Source organism: Ammodytes marinus (assembly GCF_949987685.1).
Source record: "Ammodytes marinus genome assembly, chromosome: 21".
Classification (NCBI taxonomy): domain Eukaryota; kingdom Metazoa; phylum Chordata; class Actinopteri; order Uranoscopiformes; family Ammodytidae; genus Ammodytes; species Ammodytes marinus.
In genome coordinates, this window is record NC_137225.1 from 6,746,263 (window position 1) to 6,765,684 (window position 19,422).

At 41.0% G+C, this 19,422-nt stretch overlaps 2 protein-coding genes across 2 annotated transcripts in view; both read right to left on the reverse strand.

Annotated features, from left to right (window-relative positions):
- Positions 1-929: 929 nt before the first annotated feature.
- On the reverse strand, positions 930-13,233 carry rab18a (RAB18A, member RAS oncogene family). Its single transcript, XM_080050311.1, has 7 exons — positions 13,058-13,233; positions 9,910-9,965; positions 5,371-5,432; positions 5,005-5,077; positions 4,057-4,175; positions 3,415-3,481; positions 930-2,818 (listed from the first exon to the last, which is right to left on the reverse strand). Exons 1-7 carry the CDS (start codon positions 13,123-13,125, stop codon positions 2,643-2,645), a joined length of 621 nt encoding a protein of 206 aa, XP_079906437.1. The 5' UTR covers positions 13,126-13,233; the 3' UTR covers positions 930-2,642.
- Positions 13,234-15,833: 2,600 nt separating this feature from the next.
- itgb1a (integrin, beta 1a) overlaps positions 15,834-19,422 on the reverse strand; it is a 33,304-nt gene continuing 29,715 nt past the window's right edge. Inside the window, exons 15-16 of the mRNA XM_080049953.1 lie at positions 18,960-19,126; positions 15,834-17,122 (exon numbers count right to left, since the gene is read on the reverse strand). Of these exons, the coding sequence (XP_079906079.1) occupies positions 17,057-17,122; positions 18,960-19,126 (233 nt within the window). The 3' untranslated portion in view covers positions 15,834-17,056. The remainder of the gene's footprint in view (positions 17,123-18,959; positions 19,127-19,422) is intronic.

Here is a 19,422-nt window from a genome sequence, read left to right on the forward strand (position 1 = left end):
CAAATGTGTTGTTGAAACAGTTATCCTTCTTTTCCATTTCTTGATTGAAATGTGTGAGTGGGCCCTAAGAACGTTTGGGGTTGGATATGTTGGTTGGACAAATCAAGCAATCGGAAAACTTCCAAGTCATTTCAACAATGAATAACATTTTTGACATTTTCCTTGTCGTCCAACTAGGAGGCTTTGTTCATCTCTCAATGGGCAGTGAACTGGAACTTCAGACAGGCTACTATACACTGCCCTATGTTCTCATGATGTGGCAATAAAAAGGATAGTGATTCAACCCACTTCTCAGAAAATATAGACCCTGTCAGCTCAGCCCCCTTGAGTAGCTGATGTTTTTCCAGTGTAGGCATGAGGAAACGGCAGCGCTGCAGCTCAGCTCATGGTTGGACCACATGAAGGCATTAATACTGCTGTATGCCTCTGTTGTTGTTTGACTGAGACATATTTCCAGACGGCTGCCTGGACTGCGGCAGGAAGATGAGGGATATGCTACGAGGGAAGAGTCCTCGCTCTCGCTGCCAACTCCGACCCTTCCATAATCGCCCAGGAATTAGGCACATCCCGGTTGAAGCATTGGTAGAGTGAATTATGACTGCGGTGGTGTTTCTTGAGAAGTCTGTCATAAAGATGATTTAGATAGATCACACGTCTGGGGTCTGAGGGTTCCTCGGACACTGTTTAAACACAAGTCTTTATTCCGAGGACAGAGGAATGTGAAGGGGCGCTGAGTGAAGAACCCATCACCTAACAGTGACATTTCCAACATGGCAACGATGACGACAGTGTTATTGGTCATCTCCGCTGGCCTTGAACATCAGAGGGATAACTAAAAAAGACTTCATTTTTTATACAACCTGGCTCCAGGAGTTTGAAAAAACACCGCTTAGAGTAGCATTAACACAGACCTATTCACATGGTTTAGCTTAAAAAAAGATTTTTATTCATTTTAATATATATGGCGGTTTGCAGTGAAATATGTATACATTCAGCTTTACAATTCATACAGGACTTATCCCACCAAATTCCTGTAAAACACAATGTACAAGGTATACATGTTTCAGCATATTTATGAACACAAAATAAGACAGCTATACCAGTTAAATAAGTAAAAGCCTACTTCCTTTTTGTTTAAATGTACCATTCAATTTAAATGGTAAACCTGTATATGTTTAATTTCCAGCTTAATACAAGTTAAAAAGTGTTTAAAGTAAATAACCTATGAAGGCCATTCACTGAACAATACTCACAAAAGAATGGCACACAGCTTCCCATGCAATTAAAAATATTTAAAAAATTCAATTTGTGATACGACATGCTTGTCATTTTCACCATCCCTGTTACAAGCACCAACTCTCAGAACTACATTTCCCATAACACATGCCAGCACTCGAATACTACAAACATGGCCAGAGGTCAGGGGTACATTTAGAACTGCTTCACAGATACAAACACAGAGATAGGAGTACTGTCAAATCCATTAGCAATGTGGAGCACACAGCCGTTGTCTTTGATTTTCCCAATTCAGTGGAAACACCCTTATGACTCACTGCCTTGTCTAATATTGAACACTTTCCCTTTGTGTCTGTGCAGTCAAAGGGATGTATATGAGAAAGCATAACAGTGCTAGTGATATTACTGGTATTATCTGTCTGAGTGAGCGAGTGCCAGTGAGTCGCACTCCATTAAAACAACTCGTTACAACAAAGGCGTGCAATTTTAAAAGGTTCCCTCTTCTTCGGCACCCAGTGGAAAGCCTGCCGGTGCCAATCTCTTTGATTTATGCACTCTTCCAAAACACACCAAAGGTTTGAAGTCCAAGTCAATAAAAGTAGTGAAACGTCATTCCAGACACTTGGTAACTCTATTATATTCTGAAGAGGGAGGGAGGCGGTTGTGTGTGGACAACAGAGACGCATGATCCGAGCACTTTGAGTGAGAGTGGTGAGGTTGGGATACGAGATGGCCTGGCATGATAAGCTTGTCCATGAGCAGCAGCATAATGTTCATGGAGTCTGAAGGGCTAGGATCAGAATCAAGCCCTGGGACAGAGGAGAGGAGAGATGTTGGCCCTGCGTTGGTGCAGATGTGCTCTCTAAGGCAAAGTGCTCCGAGGACAATAAGCATGCTGGAGACAACAAGAGAGCCCTTGGTCAAAACTCTTTTTTCCATTCTCATGATCATACTCCAGAGATTCAGCCGTACGCCAGACTAACTTTGGTTTATTCTTTCCGAGTCGTATCACTGCACTGCCATAACGGAATCATTCGAATGACGTGAGAACGGCTTAATATTTTGACCAAGGTCCCGAAAAACTGCACATAAACTGTTATTCAAAAACAAAAACAGGAAAACAGCAAAAAAAAAAAATTCACTTAAACTCCATTAAGAGGAAGGCTGAGCTGCAGCTTTGTTAATAGTAAAGTGTGCAAAGTAGAGTCTGTGTGAACTGATGTCACGTAAAGTGGACGGTCAACCCTTACAGTCAGCCCTCCGCTGCCTTCATGTCTGAGGAGCTGAGCTCAGGATGGGGTTTTGGGGGGTATTTGTGTCTATGCTTGTTTTAGTGTGTAACACTGCGTGTGTGGTTAAAGGTGGATGGGTTTCTTTGCGTACGTGTGTGTGTGTGTTATGTCCCACTAGACCAGAGAGCAGTAGCCACCACAGCTCCCTTCACCTCCGGCGTCTTCATCACTGAGCTGGACCCCTCCTCGGCCGTGGCCCTCGCTCTGCCACAGGCCGGGCGTCTGGATGATCTTCTCCACAAGCTCCTCAAACGCACACTGAACCCCGTCCCTGGTCTTAGCACTCGCCTCTGGGAGAACGGGGGGAAGAAAAAGGGAAAGAAGGGACAGATAGAGGGGAGAGGTATATTAAGTTGAGTACGGATGGAAATGGGGGAGAAAAGAAGATGATACCGGTGATGTGTGCATCATGAGGTCATGGTTTGAAGGCGAGCAGAGGAAAATGTCTCAACAATAACTGTCAAGCCCAGACACTAAGGGATATAGTAAACACCTGCTGCACAACACTACAGCGTCCAAACACACTGGAGGAGTAAGAACAATAAGATAAAGAGATAAATCCTATTTAAAATGCCTAATCAGATTTAGTAGCTTTCCACATTTTTAGAATAACAGTTTTTAGCACTTGAAGATAAAGACTAGGTGTTTAACTTGAAGTCATTTCAACAGTTTGAAGTAATCCTTCACTGACTAATCTGAAAAATAAAAGTACAAGAAAAAATAGAGCGCATTGAAGATGATTTAGAAGCCCGTTTTATAAATAGAACTATACAAGCATTCCTCAGCAAGTATGATAGTTATTTTCAAAAGCTGTTTCCCTGTGTAACACTGTGCTGTAACTCATGCCCAGCAGTTGTGTGTGGAGCGGGGAATCCTCCTGACTTACCTATAAAAAGCATGGAATGTTTTCTCGCAAACTTCAGCCCTTCGGCCCTGTCTAGCTCGTGGTTTTCCTAAAACAAAAGAGAGGTAATGGCTTATTTGAGGTCTGTGGGGCTGAGCCGACAGCTACTGTGGTCGTCACAGGGGCAGAGAGGAAAAGTGATTTTCATGGACAAAGAATGGGACATAATAAATTCATAACGCTCTACTTAGTGGGCATTCTCTATCCCCCCTGACTGATTCTGGTATCCAGCTGCCAACATTATGAAAGTGGGTCTGTCACTGTCGTTTAGCTCTGTAATTTGTCAAATAGCTCTTAGCTGACTTTTCTTCTTCTATTTTTTGAATGATACTTTTTCTTGGCAATTTACTATCCTGTTCAGTGGAATAAATGTTTAATTAATTTATTGAATATTTATGTTTTTTTCTAGATACAGACCTGTTTTAAGCATTTCAAATTCATCCAATGATTAAATATATATATTTTTTTAACACAATATTACTTTTGGTCATTGCTCAAGGCATAGGCCAGACGTACAGTGTGTGACGTGCTGAATTAACTGTTTAGATAGTGTGGTGCTCCTCTCTAATCAAACAGCCTTGGTATTATGAATGGGCGTCCATACATAACCACACACACACTCACCCTATCGATTTTATTTCCCACAAGCATTTTGACGAGGTCGTTCCTTGTGCAGTAGGTCTCCAGCTCGTTGAGCCAGTTGTCGAGCTTGGTGAAGGTTTCCCGTCGTGTGACATCATACACTGTGTGAAAGCAAAAGGGACAGGACGTGGTCGGGATCAAGACAGATACATACACTGTACTTTACCAGGGCAGGTTTGAACCCCTTGCTGAGGGAAATGTATCGCTCCTGGATTTGACCATGTTTGAATCCATGATGCAACAGTTAGAACAATAGAATAGTTAGAATTATATTAAATCGTTATTGTATTTACACGTACAGGACCTAATAGAAAGATGTATATTGTCTTTGAAACAAAAAGGTGTTTAAGAGTGATTAAGTCTCAAGATTAAAATCACATTTGATTGTTTCTTTAATGTAAAGAAAAGGACAGACCTGATCAAACTTAACTCCTAATTATTACTTATTTCATTTACATAAAAAGACAAAAATAATACAACAAATAAAGAAGAATAAAATAACTAAACTATTGTTATCAATTAAAAAGACATGGTTGATAAACACAAAAGGCTCTCATAATCCCAGTGCTATAGCAAGTTGCCTTAAGTATCTGCATATCATTAGGGTATTAGAGAGGTCAAAAAGCATGGGTTGCAGAGGAAGTGGGTTTGAAAGGTTAAGCTTAGTTCATGTGTGTGTGTCATATACAGACTGTACATGCATGTCAATGTGTGGAGTCTGACTTAAGGGTAGAAACGTACTTCCAGAGAGAGATGCAAGAGTGTGTGGGTCACAGGATGAAAAGCCATCACTTCTTTCTTTTTACAACCATGGGGCTGACTCAGAAGCCAAGAGGGCAAACACGTGTGGCCGCGTGTTTGCGCACACACGCGCACGCACACACACACACACACACATTGAGTAATGAGGGCGTCAACAGCTGGACTTACCCAGGATGACTCCCTGCGCCCCGCGGTAGTAGCTAGGCGTCAGTGTTCTGAAGCGCTCCTGTCCTGCAGTGTCCTGCAAAACACAAGCCACTCAGCATTACTGGACCATTGGCAGGAGTGACTGGTCACTCAAACTGAAGGGAAACCAGTCCAGGACACACACACACGCAAACAACAAGGCCCTCTCCTCTGTGTCCCTCAATGAGTATACAGGCAGAACTGGTGTTACATAGGCGCCATCTTCTGGCCACTTGATAGAATAGACTGTCTGGAGTCATGGAGGAGCTGGAGAGTTCATTTCTCTGCTCTGACTGACAGAGCCACACTTTTTGTTTAAGGTGTTGCTGCAGAGTGGTTGTCACTTACCCATATTGCCAGCTTGGCCTTGTTGCCGTCCACAGAGATGGTCTTGACTTTGAAGTCCACACCTAGACAATGAAAAAGACAGTCAATCACTGGTGCTGTCACGATGGCTCCTGAAAAGACTCCTCAAGGTTTGGCCAGTTCCAGCCAAGAGTATCATATCAGGGTGACAGTCCAATGATGAATTGTATAAACATACACACCACACAATGACTATGAACCTCTGCTAACCCCAGGCTTCACAGACTGGCACTAGGCCCATCCACTGTCCTGGATTTAAATTATGCTGTGGATTCATATCCAGCACAATGCAGGTCTACTCTGTACTAAAGAAAATAATACATTCAAATCCACCACCTGTGAAATGTCTGACAGGGCCCTGATTTACCTCTGTAAATCCTGCCAGGGCCCAAAGGGACAGACATTTACATGAAAAGTACAATGTCCACCTCCTGTATTGCCTTTGTGCACTGTCTGGGTGTGCAGAGCGTGCAGTGTCTGCATGACATATCTGCCAGAGTTTTAGCATCAACTGACAGATTTACCAGGGAAATGTTCACTTGTGATGGGGCCGGGGAGGGGAGCTCAGGACAGAGCCAGAACAGAGAAGGTAAAACGGGACACAACGACAGACAGAGTTATGATGTGCACACAACACTAAGACTAGGTTTTTGGGACACACATTTAAAATTAAAATTAAAATTACGAGAAAGAGATTAATTTTACGTGAAAAAAAAGTAATAGCACAATATGGCAGGAATAAAGTCCTAATATTACGAGAAAAAAGTTGTAATTTTATGAGAAAAAGACATAATATTTTGAGATGAGGCCTTATGTTTAGGCTGCGTGTTGTTGGAGAATAGATAGTATTTTTCCAGCATTAAAGCGTCTTGTCAAGTTAGAACATGCTTATTTCACAAATAAGGAAATGCTTCATCTTTGGGCAAATCAGCAGCACATGATCATAAACTGCTGTTGACTGTGTGTGACCGACACCCGAGACAAAGAGTGGGTGACATTTGACAGCTCTCGCCAACGTTTTGGAAGTTACCTGGAATATACTTTTCCAGAATGATGTTTTTAATGTCTCGTTTAATGCCTGAATTAATGTCTAGTAGTTTCCTCAACATGGCCCTAATGCTCCGTCTGTCCACACAGTCAATCTAGCTCTCCCTCTAGTCCAGCAGGGCTGCTCAGATAATGTGGCCAGATGCATGGGGGAGTGGAGTTTACTGTAAACATTCCCTTGAACCTGGAGCGGTCTCTCTTGCTTTAACTCAGTGTGAATTCAGATAGGCCTGTTCCAGAGAGTCAACAGTAAAAGCATGTGTTAGTGGTATCACAACACAACGAGATGCCACTACCAGTGCATGTCAAGGCTGGGCTGATGTCTGCAGGCCAAATAGCCCTTACTGTGATACAAACACACAGACAGAGAGAGAGAGAGCGAGAAAACAGCCCTGCTGCATTCCAGACAAGAGGAGTTGCTGTCAGCAGCAGCAGGCCGCACGGTGAGGCAACGTTACCCTGTGTTGTCTATCTCTAACCCGAAAAGACATTCATTTAGATAAGGAGAAAGATGCCCCTTTAAACATGCTCTCTGTCTGAATGTGAGGGAACTCAAGTCAATGAGGGGTTAGGCCTAACTCCAGCAAAGACATCTGTTTGGCACAGGTTCCCCCAGCTGGCTGAGTCAAACAGTAGTGATCCAAGCTTTGACCTTGAGAGAAAGAGAGTGTTTTAACTGTCTCAACCTTCTCCTGGAGTCTGCTGCTTTTGCTTTGTTTTAACAAAAACAACACCGAGAACCGTAGACACTCTGCACACAATCACATTAGTTAAGGTAGAAATACAAATTCTACCCGCCAATTGGATTATAAATCCTAAATTGTTGAACGCATTCATTAACATGAAGCCATTGAGGTTGTTACAGCCTCGGGCCAACCAGAGAAATCTGGCAGGTGCGTCACATGATTTATGCCCTTAAAAAGAAGCAGATATCAATGGCAGATCCAGCCAGGATTTGGAGAAAAAATCTCCACTTTTGTATTGTATGGCGCTAAGTTCACCATTTGACCAGATGAGATTGATAGCTTGGTCTGGCTGCTGGATGTTTTCTTTTTCAACGTCCTCATTAAGTTTTGAATCAATCAAATGTCTTTGTGGCGGTGATGGTGTGTGGTACTGTGGTCACTCATACCTCCTGTTAGAGGCCTTCTCTCAGGACACATCTCTACTTTAGCTTGACTTTCATTCCAGAATACAACACATCTTTTGATTTTAAATTTCTGTTTAAAATGATTTGCTAAATATACTGGTTTGACAATACATGAAGTGAGCGTGGTGATTGTTCCTGGAGCAGATAACAAGCGCTCAGCGATGTGGATTGATGTTCACTCCAACTTCATAGCCATTAGAAGCTGGAATGAGCCATTCTAGAGAACGCTTGATGTCAAAATAGGTAAATATCTCCTCCCGATCCGCTACCTGTATTGTGTGTGTGCAGTGTTAATCCATAGCCTAGGCTCTGTAAACTGTGCGTTGCTACGGTGGGGCCCCTTTTGTTTACATACTTGTATAAGTTAACTGTAACATTAACAGAGCTCCAGCCAGGGATATTCTGACCTGCTATTGTGAAAATTAATTTTTTCATTTCTGTAAATTCCCTGGCCACCTGAAAGACCTACTTCACTGGTGTAAATATGAAGGTGTATAGGGGGCTTATCTGTTTATCAACACGGCGGATGCGCGTGCAGCATATGCAGAAAGAAACATTTTTGACTGGTTGCCATGGTTACCCGTTTGGTTATATTGCAGTTGCGGTGTTTCTTTATAGGTCCATGGTGCTAAATAGCGATGTTGTCAGCTTACTACAACAGTTTACCAGCGAGTGATAACATTGGTTATGCGGAAACATTAACACTATTGAAAGGGATACGTCTTAATGACCCATACGCGTTGCGGGCAGTTGAGTAGATAAATGATGAGAAGAAATGGCCCCGACGACTTCAGTGGCCGGACTTTTTTTTGCAGATGCTGTTGGAGAGTGACAGTGTGCAGTGAGAAAGACCGGCAGACAGATAAACCAAGAGAGGCAGAGATGCCTTTATTTAATAATTTTGCTTTTTGATTTAAAAGTGATCATAACTAGCCTAGTGATCATCTGTTTTTAGACTGACTCCTGCTGTCGGGGCCATTGGGCTCATCAGCCGACCAGCTGATCAGACCAGCTGTATGAGACAGAGATGAAAAGGAAAGTGAAACTTATGGTGGAGCAGTTAAATAGTTAAATCAATAAATATTGTAACGAAACACAAAAATGTGATGTGTTATCTGCTTTAGTAGCCTACAGTAGGCTAGCACATGTCGACCCCACTCGGATTGCGTTTATTGATTTATTCCTAAATGGTATAATTTAGCCTACTTACCGGCTACACGTGTACATGTCCAAACCCCTACTGCCTAGTCAAACACAAGGGAAGAGGACGGAGATGTATAACGTCTGGGTCATTGTAAATAAGCCTCCATTGCTGTAGCCTCGTCTCCGGTCACTGTCCTTATTGTAAACAATTCACAACTCATTTATGTAATTATACAGCAGTGCATTTGGGCATTTCTAGCTTTATCACCATTCAAACTAAAAATTAACGGTTTGTGCATCCAACAGCACAACAAGACATGATTGTGGCTTGTGTCGCTCTCGTCTCTTTCTGCTTCTGACATGCGCAGTAGAGCGGGGAGTGACGCTGTGTGACGTAGACTGATAAGGGGTCTATTAACTCTGAGATCCAATGTAGTATAAATGTGCAAACATTTTAGAAATCGGTTCATCCTAGCCTGAGAAAAGGCAGTAAGAGTGTTTTATGGTCTCACTGTCTAACCCTACATTTTCCCATTTGTGGCATCACACATGGGAAAATGTAGGGTTAGGATTAACAGGACAGCTGGGCCAATGGAAGACTGAGGAAAAACTCAGGGAAGAAGAACCTCATTCATTATATTATAGAAGCGATGTTATAATGATAGAACGCTGGTTCCGTATGGGTGAAGTATTCCTTTAATGGGTACACATAATGCAGTACAACACTTCTGCACAGTATTTGACCTTTATGAAGAATATAATGGCACATTTCTGTTCAAACTTTGTGAGATGTATTAGAACTTTACTAAGGTCTAAGTGCTGTTGTTACTGGACTGCCTTATATTAAAATATGTTACTAATCATTCCCCACTATGTTTGTAAATGTGGTTATAACTAGAGACACCTCACAATATGATGCAGTTGAGTTCTACACCACTGCAAACTACAACCTCAATATAGCTAAATGGTACCGCTCTAACAGTATCAATCAAAACTGAACACTAGTAGTATCCTCATAAAAGGGGTAATGAATGGCTAAACGGTTACATTTGATTACATGGATGCACTGAAATTTAAGGTAGCTACATGTGCCCCTTCTAACATAGGTATGCTAGGCATGATGACCCATAAGGAATCAATATGTTAGCCTTTCATTGAGTGAGCTCGGATGGGTGACTCACCTATTGTTGCCGATTGTTCTGGGTCAAATGTGTCATCTGTGAATCGCAGGAGGAGGCTGGTGACAGGAGGAAGGAAAGAAGACTTGGATTTAGACTCATTAAGAAACACACACACACACACACACACACACGAGTGGCTTTCTACAGTCATTCTATTTCACGCAGGTTGAACAAGCTTTTGGTCTGGGATCTGGTTTCCTTGTGATTAGTTCACTTCACATAACCTGTCTTGAGGCACCATAATTCTCTATCTCTTTCTATTGATCCCTTTGTCCTTGTGCTTGTATTACACACATTATACGAGCTCCGGATGACATCAGCGCCAGATTGCAGTCAGGAGGACAGGGTTCATTTCTTTACTATGACTAATCAAATGCATAGGCCTTAATCACAGAACTGATGATGGGGGGATAAGTGCACTCCTTTGCCTTGACCCAAGCATAATTCCCTTATTTTTCCTCACGGGCCATCAGCATCAGCATGCTGGAGCAATGAGTGTTTATTGTTTGAGGTCCATACAGCCGATGAGCTAGGCTTCGGAGGCCGGCCAAGTTAACATAGAACTCTTCTGTGTAGGTCGTTTGTTCTGCTAGAATGAAACTTGTGTATTCCTCGCCAGGCAGACATCTCCCCTGATGATTTAAAAAGGGGGATTTGTAAAGATTGCAGGGAAACTACTTACATTATCTGTATGATACTCAAAAATCCACTGCAGTCAATGTTCTACTGCCTAATACTTGACAATAGCACAACTGGCTCGAGGAGAATTCACAAAACGACATTTAAAACTAATCACAGTCTAAATGAGTTTATTGTATTAAGCAAAAGTCCATCTAATAATAACAGAAAATTGCCTTCTGGAAGCATCAGCCCCCTTGGCCTCCGATGGTTGATGCACTAGCAGCAGCCCAGGCCGCGTCCAGTTCAGCTGGCCACAGAGCTCCTCTGTTTTCTGGAAATAATAATAATAGTATAAGCAAGCCTAAGTCCATGTTATGGTGCTGGCGTGGGCTCACTTCCCTTCAGTCAAAAACAGAGCTGCCTTCACAGTAAGCAAAGAAACAGCAGAGAAAATGTGAAAAAAAAAAAAAAAAAAGATATTTCCACTGTACACTCAAATCAGGCGCAGACCCAAGATGACAATAACAGTTGTGGATTCTTATCAAAAATCAATCAAAATAGGACACCAAAAAATGTGAAAAGAGGAAGAACAACAGACAATAGGAAAACAACTGTGTCTCAGGAAAGGATTGCTGTTAACATTCTTGGCTGTAAGGTGTAGAAGCAATTTGAGTTTAGTTACAACCTTCTGGGCTAACAGCTGCTCCAAAACAAAAAAAAACAACTCTCAAATTTCTTTTGTATTCGATTCCTTGTTGATCCTGCCGGAGATCTCGCGATTACTACAATACGCAAAAAAAAAAAAAAAAAAGCCCTGTACACTTATGGTGGCTCATGTGAGGTTTGATATTTTGGTGAAGCTGAAGGTTTTTGGTCATTATCAGTCTGCAATGAGAGGAATCCTACTCTGTAAAAAAAAAAAGGCTTAGACCAAAGCTCTGGGCATCTCATTACCTACAGTGTTTGTCTTATGGAAGGCATGCTGAACAGCGGTGCCATATAGTTTGCAATGTGATGGTTGAGATGGCTTAGGGCTGATTCTTCTTACATGCAGTCTGGACCACGGACATGGAGAGACCAGCAGACCTGACCAAGCGCTGTTGGCTTACCACACAACACACCAGCGGGGTAATGTTGGTCAAATACATAACCAGGCTGAATAAGGGGCTTATTTGTGGTTACTAACAGGGTCCTCTCTCTTGATTACCACCTAATGGAAATATGTGGGGATTAGCTGAATAGGCAGTTTAGTCCTTCTGGAGAGGCCAAGCTTGCTAATGTCAAATGAATTAGATTAATGATGGAGTAGTTGGAAATGTCTGGGACATGTTAAAAGTAACAGGGTTAATTAACAAATGCCAGTTGGACTGGTAATGTCAAAATAAAAAAAAGTGCGGATACTGCACTTAAATTTCTATTTTGGGCGTAATTGTCTGTTTTTTTTATATAATCTTAATTGCTAATTTAAGCCTATCAAGCGTAATAAATAAAAACATGTTATTATTAAGGGGGCGCCCTTAGCTCAGTTGGTAGGGCGTCCCCCCCATGGGCCTTGGCCAGCAGCGGACCCGGGTTCGATTCCAGCCCACGGTCGTTCTCTGCATGTCACTCCCCTCTCTGCCCCATTTCAACTCTGTCTCTACACTATCAATAAAGCATAAAAATGCCAAAAAAAAAAAAAAATCTTAAAAACATGTTATCTTGTTTTCTTTTTATGGTGTTTTATGTTCATTCCATTTCCATTTCAATGTGAAGCACTCCTGTAATACATGTCGTTTGTACATTTTAAAATACTCAGAGCTGCATTTCTTGTATGAAAAATGCTGTACACGTAGAGTATATTATTAATAATAATATATATATATATATATATATATATATATATATATATATATATATATATATATATATATATATATATATATATATATATATATATATATATATATGTGAATGGATTATTATTAGTATTTATATTAATAATGAAGCCATTCCGTGTATTCGATAGTGGCAGTCGCTAGTCGCCTACAGATACAGTAAATTACATTAGAAACTGTGAATGCTTGTTGCAAGCATGGACCTATTATAAAAGGTCGCGAGGCCATCCTATATGGGCTATCTAGAAAAGAAACAACTGTTGCCATTACTCATCACTCATTATGCGTCTTTGCGTCAACATGCTAACGCACAGTCACGACCATAGCTCGAGGACACGAAGGCAGAGGGTAGGAAACGTGTAGTCTTGATTGCAACATCTTCGCACAGCTGTGTCAGACAGCGGTGATGTCACACATAGTCACTGTGTGCTAGCTGAGGTTAGCCGGACAACAAGCACCACACAAACCTCAATTTAGCTTCTAATAGCCACAGGTTGTGTCCAGTTTTCTATTAAAGAAAAGCCCAACCACAGCTGACTCGTGTACGTCATTTTAAAACGCCTAATACATTATTTGGTTGGCTCTGAGGCTTACGCTAGGTAGCTAGCTAACAGTTAGCAGCGAGCCACGACAGCAGTTTTTGAGCTTACCTGGACTTCCCAACGCCGCTCTCTCCTATTATAAGTATCTTCAACGTCGTTAGTATATCGTCTTCCATCGTCGCTTCACGGCGAGCACTGTCACTTTGGATAAATGAGGCTACGACAGCCTGTTTCAAGACGACGTCCAAACTCGCGTCCCTGCTGTTTACAGCACACAACAAAGATGGTTTGACAGCAGCCTATGTGTAAGATGTCTCACTACAACCATATCCGCTATGACTTTTTTGGCACTTCCGCTTACATGGAGATCTGATTAGCGTATCTTTATGGTGACGTAACAAAGCACGCGCTGCTGTGACTAATAAATTACTTTCGTTGTAGGATATTAAACAGTAAAACAGACAGGTCAATTGACTGCAAGGCCTCTAAGCACGTATACATGATGGAGCCAATCGGATAGGGCCCCCCACCAGGGGGGTGGCATGGGATGGGACCTTTCTTTATATTTCCATGGATGGGACTCATGCGCGCGCGCGCGTGTGTGTGTGTGTGTGTGTGTGTGTGTGTGTGTGTGATGGAGGTGAATGGCTGTATTTGTACCACTTTATTGTATTGAATTTTTAACTAGGTTTATAATACATATGTTTATAAGTAACAGGACTGAAAGTAACAGGACTGAGTTTTTTTTAACATATAATTGGCATACACATGCAAATATAGATAGATAGGGTCCATTCTAGTAGCATGAGTACACTCAGCACATTCTGGTGATTTATTAGAAATTATTATTTTAAAAATAAACAAATAAAATTAAAGAAATAATTTAGGTAACAGGACTGAACGTTAAGATGTACCCCGTCAACTAGCCTATTGTTACAATATCATCCAATATACTGAAAATAAAAGGGGGAACCTACTTTTGGTCTTCCAATGACCTATCAGAAGACCTACAGTGCTCATATTCCAGTTTAGCAAGGGCTTTTTGTCTGTAGGTTTAGTAAATCATTGTGGCCACATGATGGCAGTATAGAGGCATAAATATAAGGAGATTTAGGTCTTATAGAGAAAAGTTCCCATTTCTGAAAATAGACAATAAACAGTTCTTGAACATCCGGCCAATATCCGAAAAATAGGTCATATATTTTTCCTTCATAATTTTTCATAAAGTTAAATTAAGAAGTGCATTTATTTTGTGTGTGTGTGTGTGTGTGTGTGTGTGTTTTGAGTAAAATTTTATTGTTTTTGATTATTCATTATACTATATAGGTTTTAAGCAATTTGGCTTTCAGAACTCAGTGCCTACCCATTGACTGACCTCACTGCACGTCACTGCAGGCAGGCCTAGTTACATAACCAGTTTACATGTAGGTCTATGGGTAGGTGGGGTGTCAACTCCTGATGCAAAAGAGGTGTCCCATTCTGTAAATAAAGATTCCTTGGAATGACAGTTGGGCAGCAGTCAATACAAGTCTATGTTTCATACATATAGGAGAGAAAACATTTCACTCTGTATAAGTTATTAACTTTGGCTAATATTAGGATATTCCAACATTCTTTTTGTTTATACAAACAACTAACAAGGGTTGTACAACCTTGAATTTACAAGAATTGATCAAATGTGCCTGTCCACATCTGATATTACTAGGCTAATAATACCAATACATCATTATAAGGGGTTCAATGAAGCTTAATACATTATAGGACATTTTTGCACTCACACCTAATATAGGCAAAGGGTAATACGTTTGTTCAGGCTGTGAATATCAGTTATTGAAACTGGACTATTCTGTACAATTTATAGATACAACCTATGGACATGGCATGTACGTACCCCCTACTTATAGAATGACTCATATGTATTTGTGTATGTCTCTGCATGTCTATGGGGGTGGGAGGGTTGGGTTCTTTTCATTTTCTTCTCTTGATTTTATTTGCTGTTTTCTTTTTCTCTGTTGTTGATTGTAATCTCTGTAAGGCACTTCGAGCTACTTCTGTATGAAAAGTGTGATATAAATAAAAATTGATTGATTGATTGATAAATGTGTTTAGATTGGACTGAAATGCTGCATCGCCTTTGCATTTAGATCAACACAGATATAAGAGTAGAATGGCAAATGTAATGATCAATTACAGTTTGTCTCATTTCATTTGTTTTAGGCCTCCTTTTGTTTCTGATAAAATAAGACATTTGTAAATCCACCCCCCGAAAATAATACAAATTCTCTAAAATGTTTATTCATTTTCAAATGTCCATTTGTGCTATTGTTCTACCTTTTATTTTCCTTGTTTTATTGTATGTAGCCTAATGACAGAGATTAGGTGTTATAGCCTACATGGCATCAATAACCCAATAACTATAGGCCTATTATAGGCCTAGTTGAAGTTTAGGTTAAGTTGTTGGTGACAAGTAGCAGGCCTAGCCTATTCTATTAGGCTTGTGTTCATTTTGAAAGGGTCTAAAGGTAGCTAAAAAGCCAGTCATCCTCTGGGTGAGCCCTGTCATTAAAAGTTTACGCAGGAAAAACAATAATCATCTATGAGCCAAACCATGGAAGGAGATGTAGATTTCATGCACCAGTAGGCCTACTGTAGCCTTCTGTACTGAGAACAATACTAACACTGTGTATGCACTTTTGAATTGATCTATCTCCTTGGTTTCATTTGCAATCTTTCAATTGTTGGAGCTTGCCTCTATCCTTCAGCTTACATTATACCATTACTCCTGTTTCTGCCCATCAATTTTTATTTTATTTGAGAAAAGTACAATAAAAAGCTTACTTTTTCAATCTTATAATCATAGTTAGGCGCACAGAAGAGACACAGGCACTTTTTGTAGTTTATTTAATAAATAACTCATAAACAGCATCAGGAGAGAACATGGTACTGAAATAAAAGGCACTTTGATACAATACTGTAAAGGCTTGTGTGTGTGGTGCATCGGATACATTTGGGTGTGAAAGCATTGCAGACATGATTCCTATGACGTCCGAACAATTGCTCTGGTTTCAGCCTTACAATCAAACACATTTGACTCAACAAATGAGCTCACCAGTCCATTGAAACAAAAAGAAAACATATTTTTTGGCGTGCTCGACAAACACAGGAAAGGACCTGAGAATGAGTCATAAAGTTACTGCACTTACACAACAATATTCCATTAGTTCATTGCAACTTGTATCATAACTATACAAATCCTCTGATTGTTTTCGACACTGCCACACTTCTTTCATTTTTTTTAACAAGTGGTATACAGTCCCTTTGTGATAGCATATCAACAACTCATACAATGACGGTTGATATATTGATCTTCTCCTTCTGAATCTACGACAGTATTCAATAAGAGTGCAATACAAATCTCAAACATCAGATGTTTCTTAAGCTGCAGTTCAAATAGCCATTTACAACCATGGCATGCATGATCCGCCGTCACTAACCCATCCAATCTATTTACCAATGCCATATATTACTCAATATTTCCTACTGCAGTTGTCTTCTATATATACACACACATTGACTTAATGCGCTGCTATGGCTGACTGAATTTACATATTAAACTCTCAGGTCCTGCGGGGAACACATAGAAAAACACAGGACATCAGTGCACAAAGAGAGAGACAGAGAGAGACAGAGAGAGAGACCAAAGCTGAGGAAAAATTGGATATATTCTGTTTATCCATAGTGTCCACATTGTGATGTTATTAAAAAATAAAATAAAATAAAAAGTGAAATCTTTCGGCCCATACCAGTCATGTGGCAGGGAGGGGGGGGGAAGCACCACCTTCGTGTCAATCCTTTTTTCTGCAAACATGACACTTCAAAGTATATACTCTTACAGTATACTGTACATCTAAAAGACAACAAATGCATATAAATCGTGGGTGTTAGTAAAAAATACAAATGTAGTGGCTGCACGGTGCATTATAATGGCAAAGCGACAAGAAGAAATGACATAAATTCCCCTCAGCAGACCCCAACACCCCCCCCCCCCCCCAGGTAAATGCTGCAGTTGTCCGATTACTTGATGGCAGAAAAAAACTGTGAGGCCCATCATTTCCCTTCGTATTTGGGATTGACCACAGTGGTCACAGCACTTTTGTAGATGGGATTTTCACCCTAGGAAAAAAAATAAAAAAAGAAAGTTGAAGTTACTATCAATCATGTAACAATTACTCTATCAAGCAACATTTGTGTTAGGCTTTCTGACACACTCACCACAATCACACACAAAAAAAAAATGGTTACCGTTAGGCATCATCGTTTACTGTTACCTTTAATGTCATATCATTTATTTAGATCACACATTCATGCTTTTGTGACAACACACCAAGTATCAGGAGCTACGTATCATATTTAAACTCATAACATACTTACCAGGCGGGTTTTGCCTGTAGACACTATATACCTTCAAAACCTGTGCAGGCTTTTTTTTTTTTTTACTTTTCATCTGTATTGACTGTCACAGCACACACACTCATGCACCAGTGTATACTAACTATGAAGGCAACATCACTCCTGCAGATTCCACTTGTCTATACCGTAGGTTTACTTGATAGTTTAAAAAAAAAGACAGGTGAAATAAAGAAGTGAAATCAAGACACACATGAGCAGCCCATGCTGGAAAATGAAGTTTAAAGGGAGAGAAATACAAACTTAAAGGGCGGCAGCTTTGCGGCCATAGCTTGGGTTCTGGAACTGATTGATTGGACTCTTGTATATGGGGTTGTCTTGCTACAGGTAGAGAGTGAGCACAGAGTTCAGCAGGAAACAACAAAAAGAAACAGAAGAAACCATAACATAGAAACAGAAGAGTAAAGAGGAAGCATGAAGAAGGAAAATGTATGAATGGAGGTCAGAGAGATGAAAGGGAGACAGGTAAGCCTAATGGTCGACCCATATGGGCTTTCAATGGCCAATGTCCATAGTTAGAGAGCAGGTCTGCCAATGACTGAATCATAATGCCCATTTCACATTGTTGTCGTTTTAGTTTTTGATATTAATAACAGTATTATGCAGACATTATTTGTGCATTTTTTAATCCTCATAGGCGTAGATAGATACCGGCGATGCAGATTATTTCGAAATGCCATTACTCGGCCCGATTCATCGGCAAACGATTCATCGGTCTACCTCTACTGTAGCCTATAAAGGAAAATAGTCTAAATGTAATTCAGATCTATTATAATGTACCAAGGTTGAATCTACCTAAACTGCTGAGTCTACCGTTCAGGATTGTGTGGTTGCAATATCTTTGAATTCCTTGCGGTTGCTTCACCGTTGACGCCCGTCATGTCAGTTAACACCAGGTCGGTCAGAGCTTCACTTACAGTCTCTGATTTCTCTTAATTAAAGGGATGTGGAGCCGTATGTTGCCCCGCCCATGGTCATAAGAAAGACCCCAGAATACAGCCCTGATCAGGAACATATGCATCAAACCCACATACAGTGACCCAATCTCACCACTAGGTGGAGGCATAACACTATCCACAAAGTAGAGCAGAAATGCAGTCTTTTGTCATACTGATGTTGGCTTCTGATGCTACAGAGGGGAGGAAGCAGGGAGGGGAAGAGCTGTGGCCACTCCCAGGGAGAGGTCCAGCTATGCTCAGAGTGCATAACATTCCCTAAAAAGTCCACACACTGCACCGGTAGTTTTTCCCTTTTTTTATGTTGAGCGTTGTTCAAAAGCAACACATTCAATCTGTCTCCACAGCTGTGAGACTGAAGAGAATGCCAACGAGACACTTAGTAAAGTTATCAATAAGTCTGCAAATCTCATCTGCTGCTAGGGACAAACAAATTGTCTTCATAAGCTCGCTCCCTGACAGCGGGCTGGCTTTGTCCAGCAGCCAAAGCGACACCTGTTTTCCACATCTCCCCCCCCCTACCAGACTTCTGCCAATACTTCAGTCAAAACTATTTCTCCTTCTCTTCCCACTACAGAGCCACTCACCGTGTCCCATTTGGCGTTCATCTTTTCCTTCTCAAACTTGGCGAACTCCCGTCTGTCCTGGATGATCATCAGCAGCTTCCAGATGAGCAGCAGGGCTAAGCCAATGAGGACGATGCCTGCCACCACGCCCGCCACTATGGGGATGATGTCAGGATCGGTGGGGCAGTCTGGAACACAGCGGGAGGGAGCAAGTCAAGTCAAGCTAACTTTATTTATATAGCACATTTATAACAGCCGAGGCGGACCAAAATGCTGTACAGTAAAATAAGTAAAATACATTACATCCAAGACATCAAATAGACACATAAAAGCAAAAATTAAAACACAAAAGAATAGTGAAAGTTCCAGTAGACACTGCTGGGATAGAACGCTCTCAACTAGAGATAAACGCTAGAGCACAAGTCTTTAGGCATCTTGGAATAACAGCGCAAAAAATATAACCTCATTTAATGTGTGCTCCACC

Coding starts and splice junctions, on each gene's coding strand:
- rab18a (XM_080050311.1), bottom strand. CDS start 13,125: ATGGAAGACGATATACTAACGACGTTGAAGATACTTATAATAGGAGAG. Junction 9,966..13,057: donor AGCGGCGTTGGGAAGTCCAG/GTAAGCTCAAAA, acceptor TCCTGTCACCAG/CCTCCTCCTGCGATTCACAG. Junction 5,433..9,909: donor AGAACAATCGGCAACAATAG/GTGAGTCACCCA, acceptor TTCATTGTCTAG/GTGTGGACTTCAAAGTCAAG.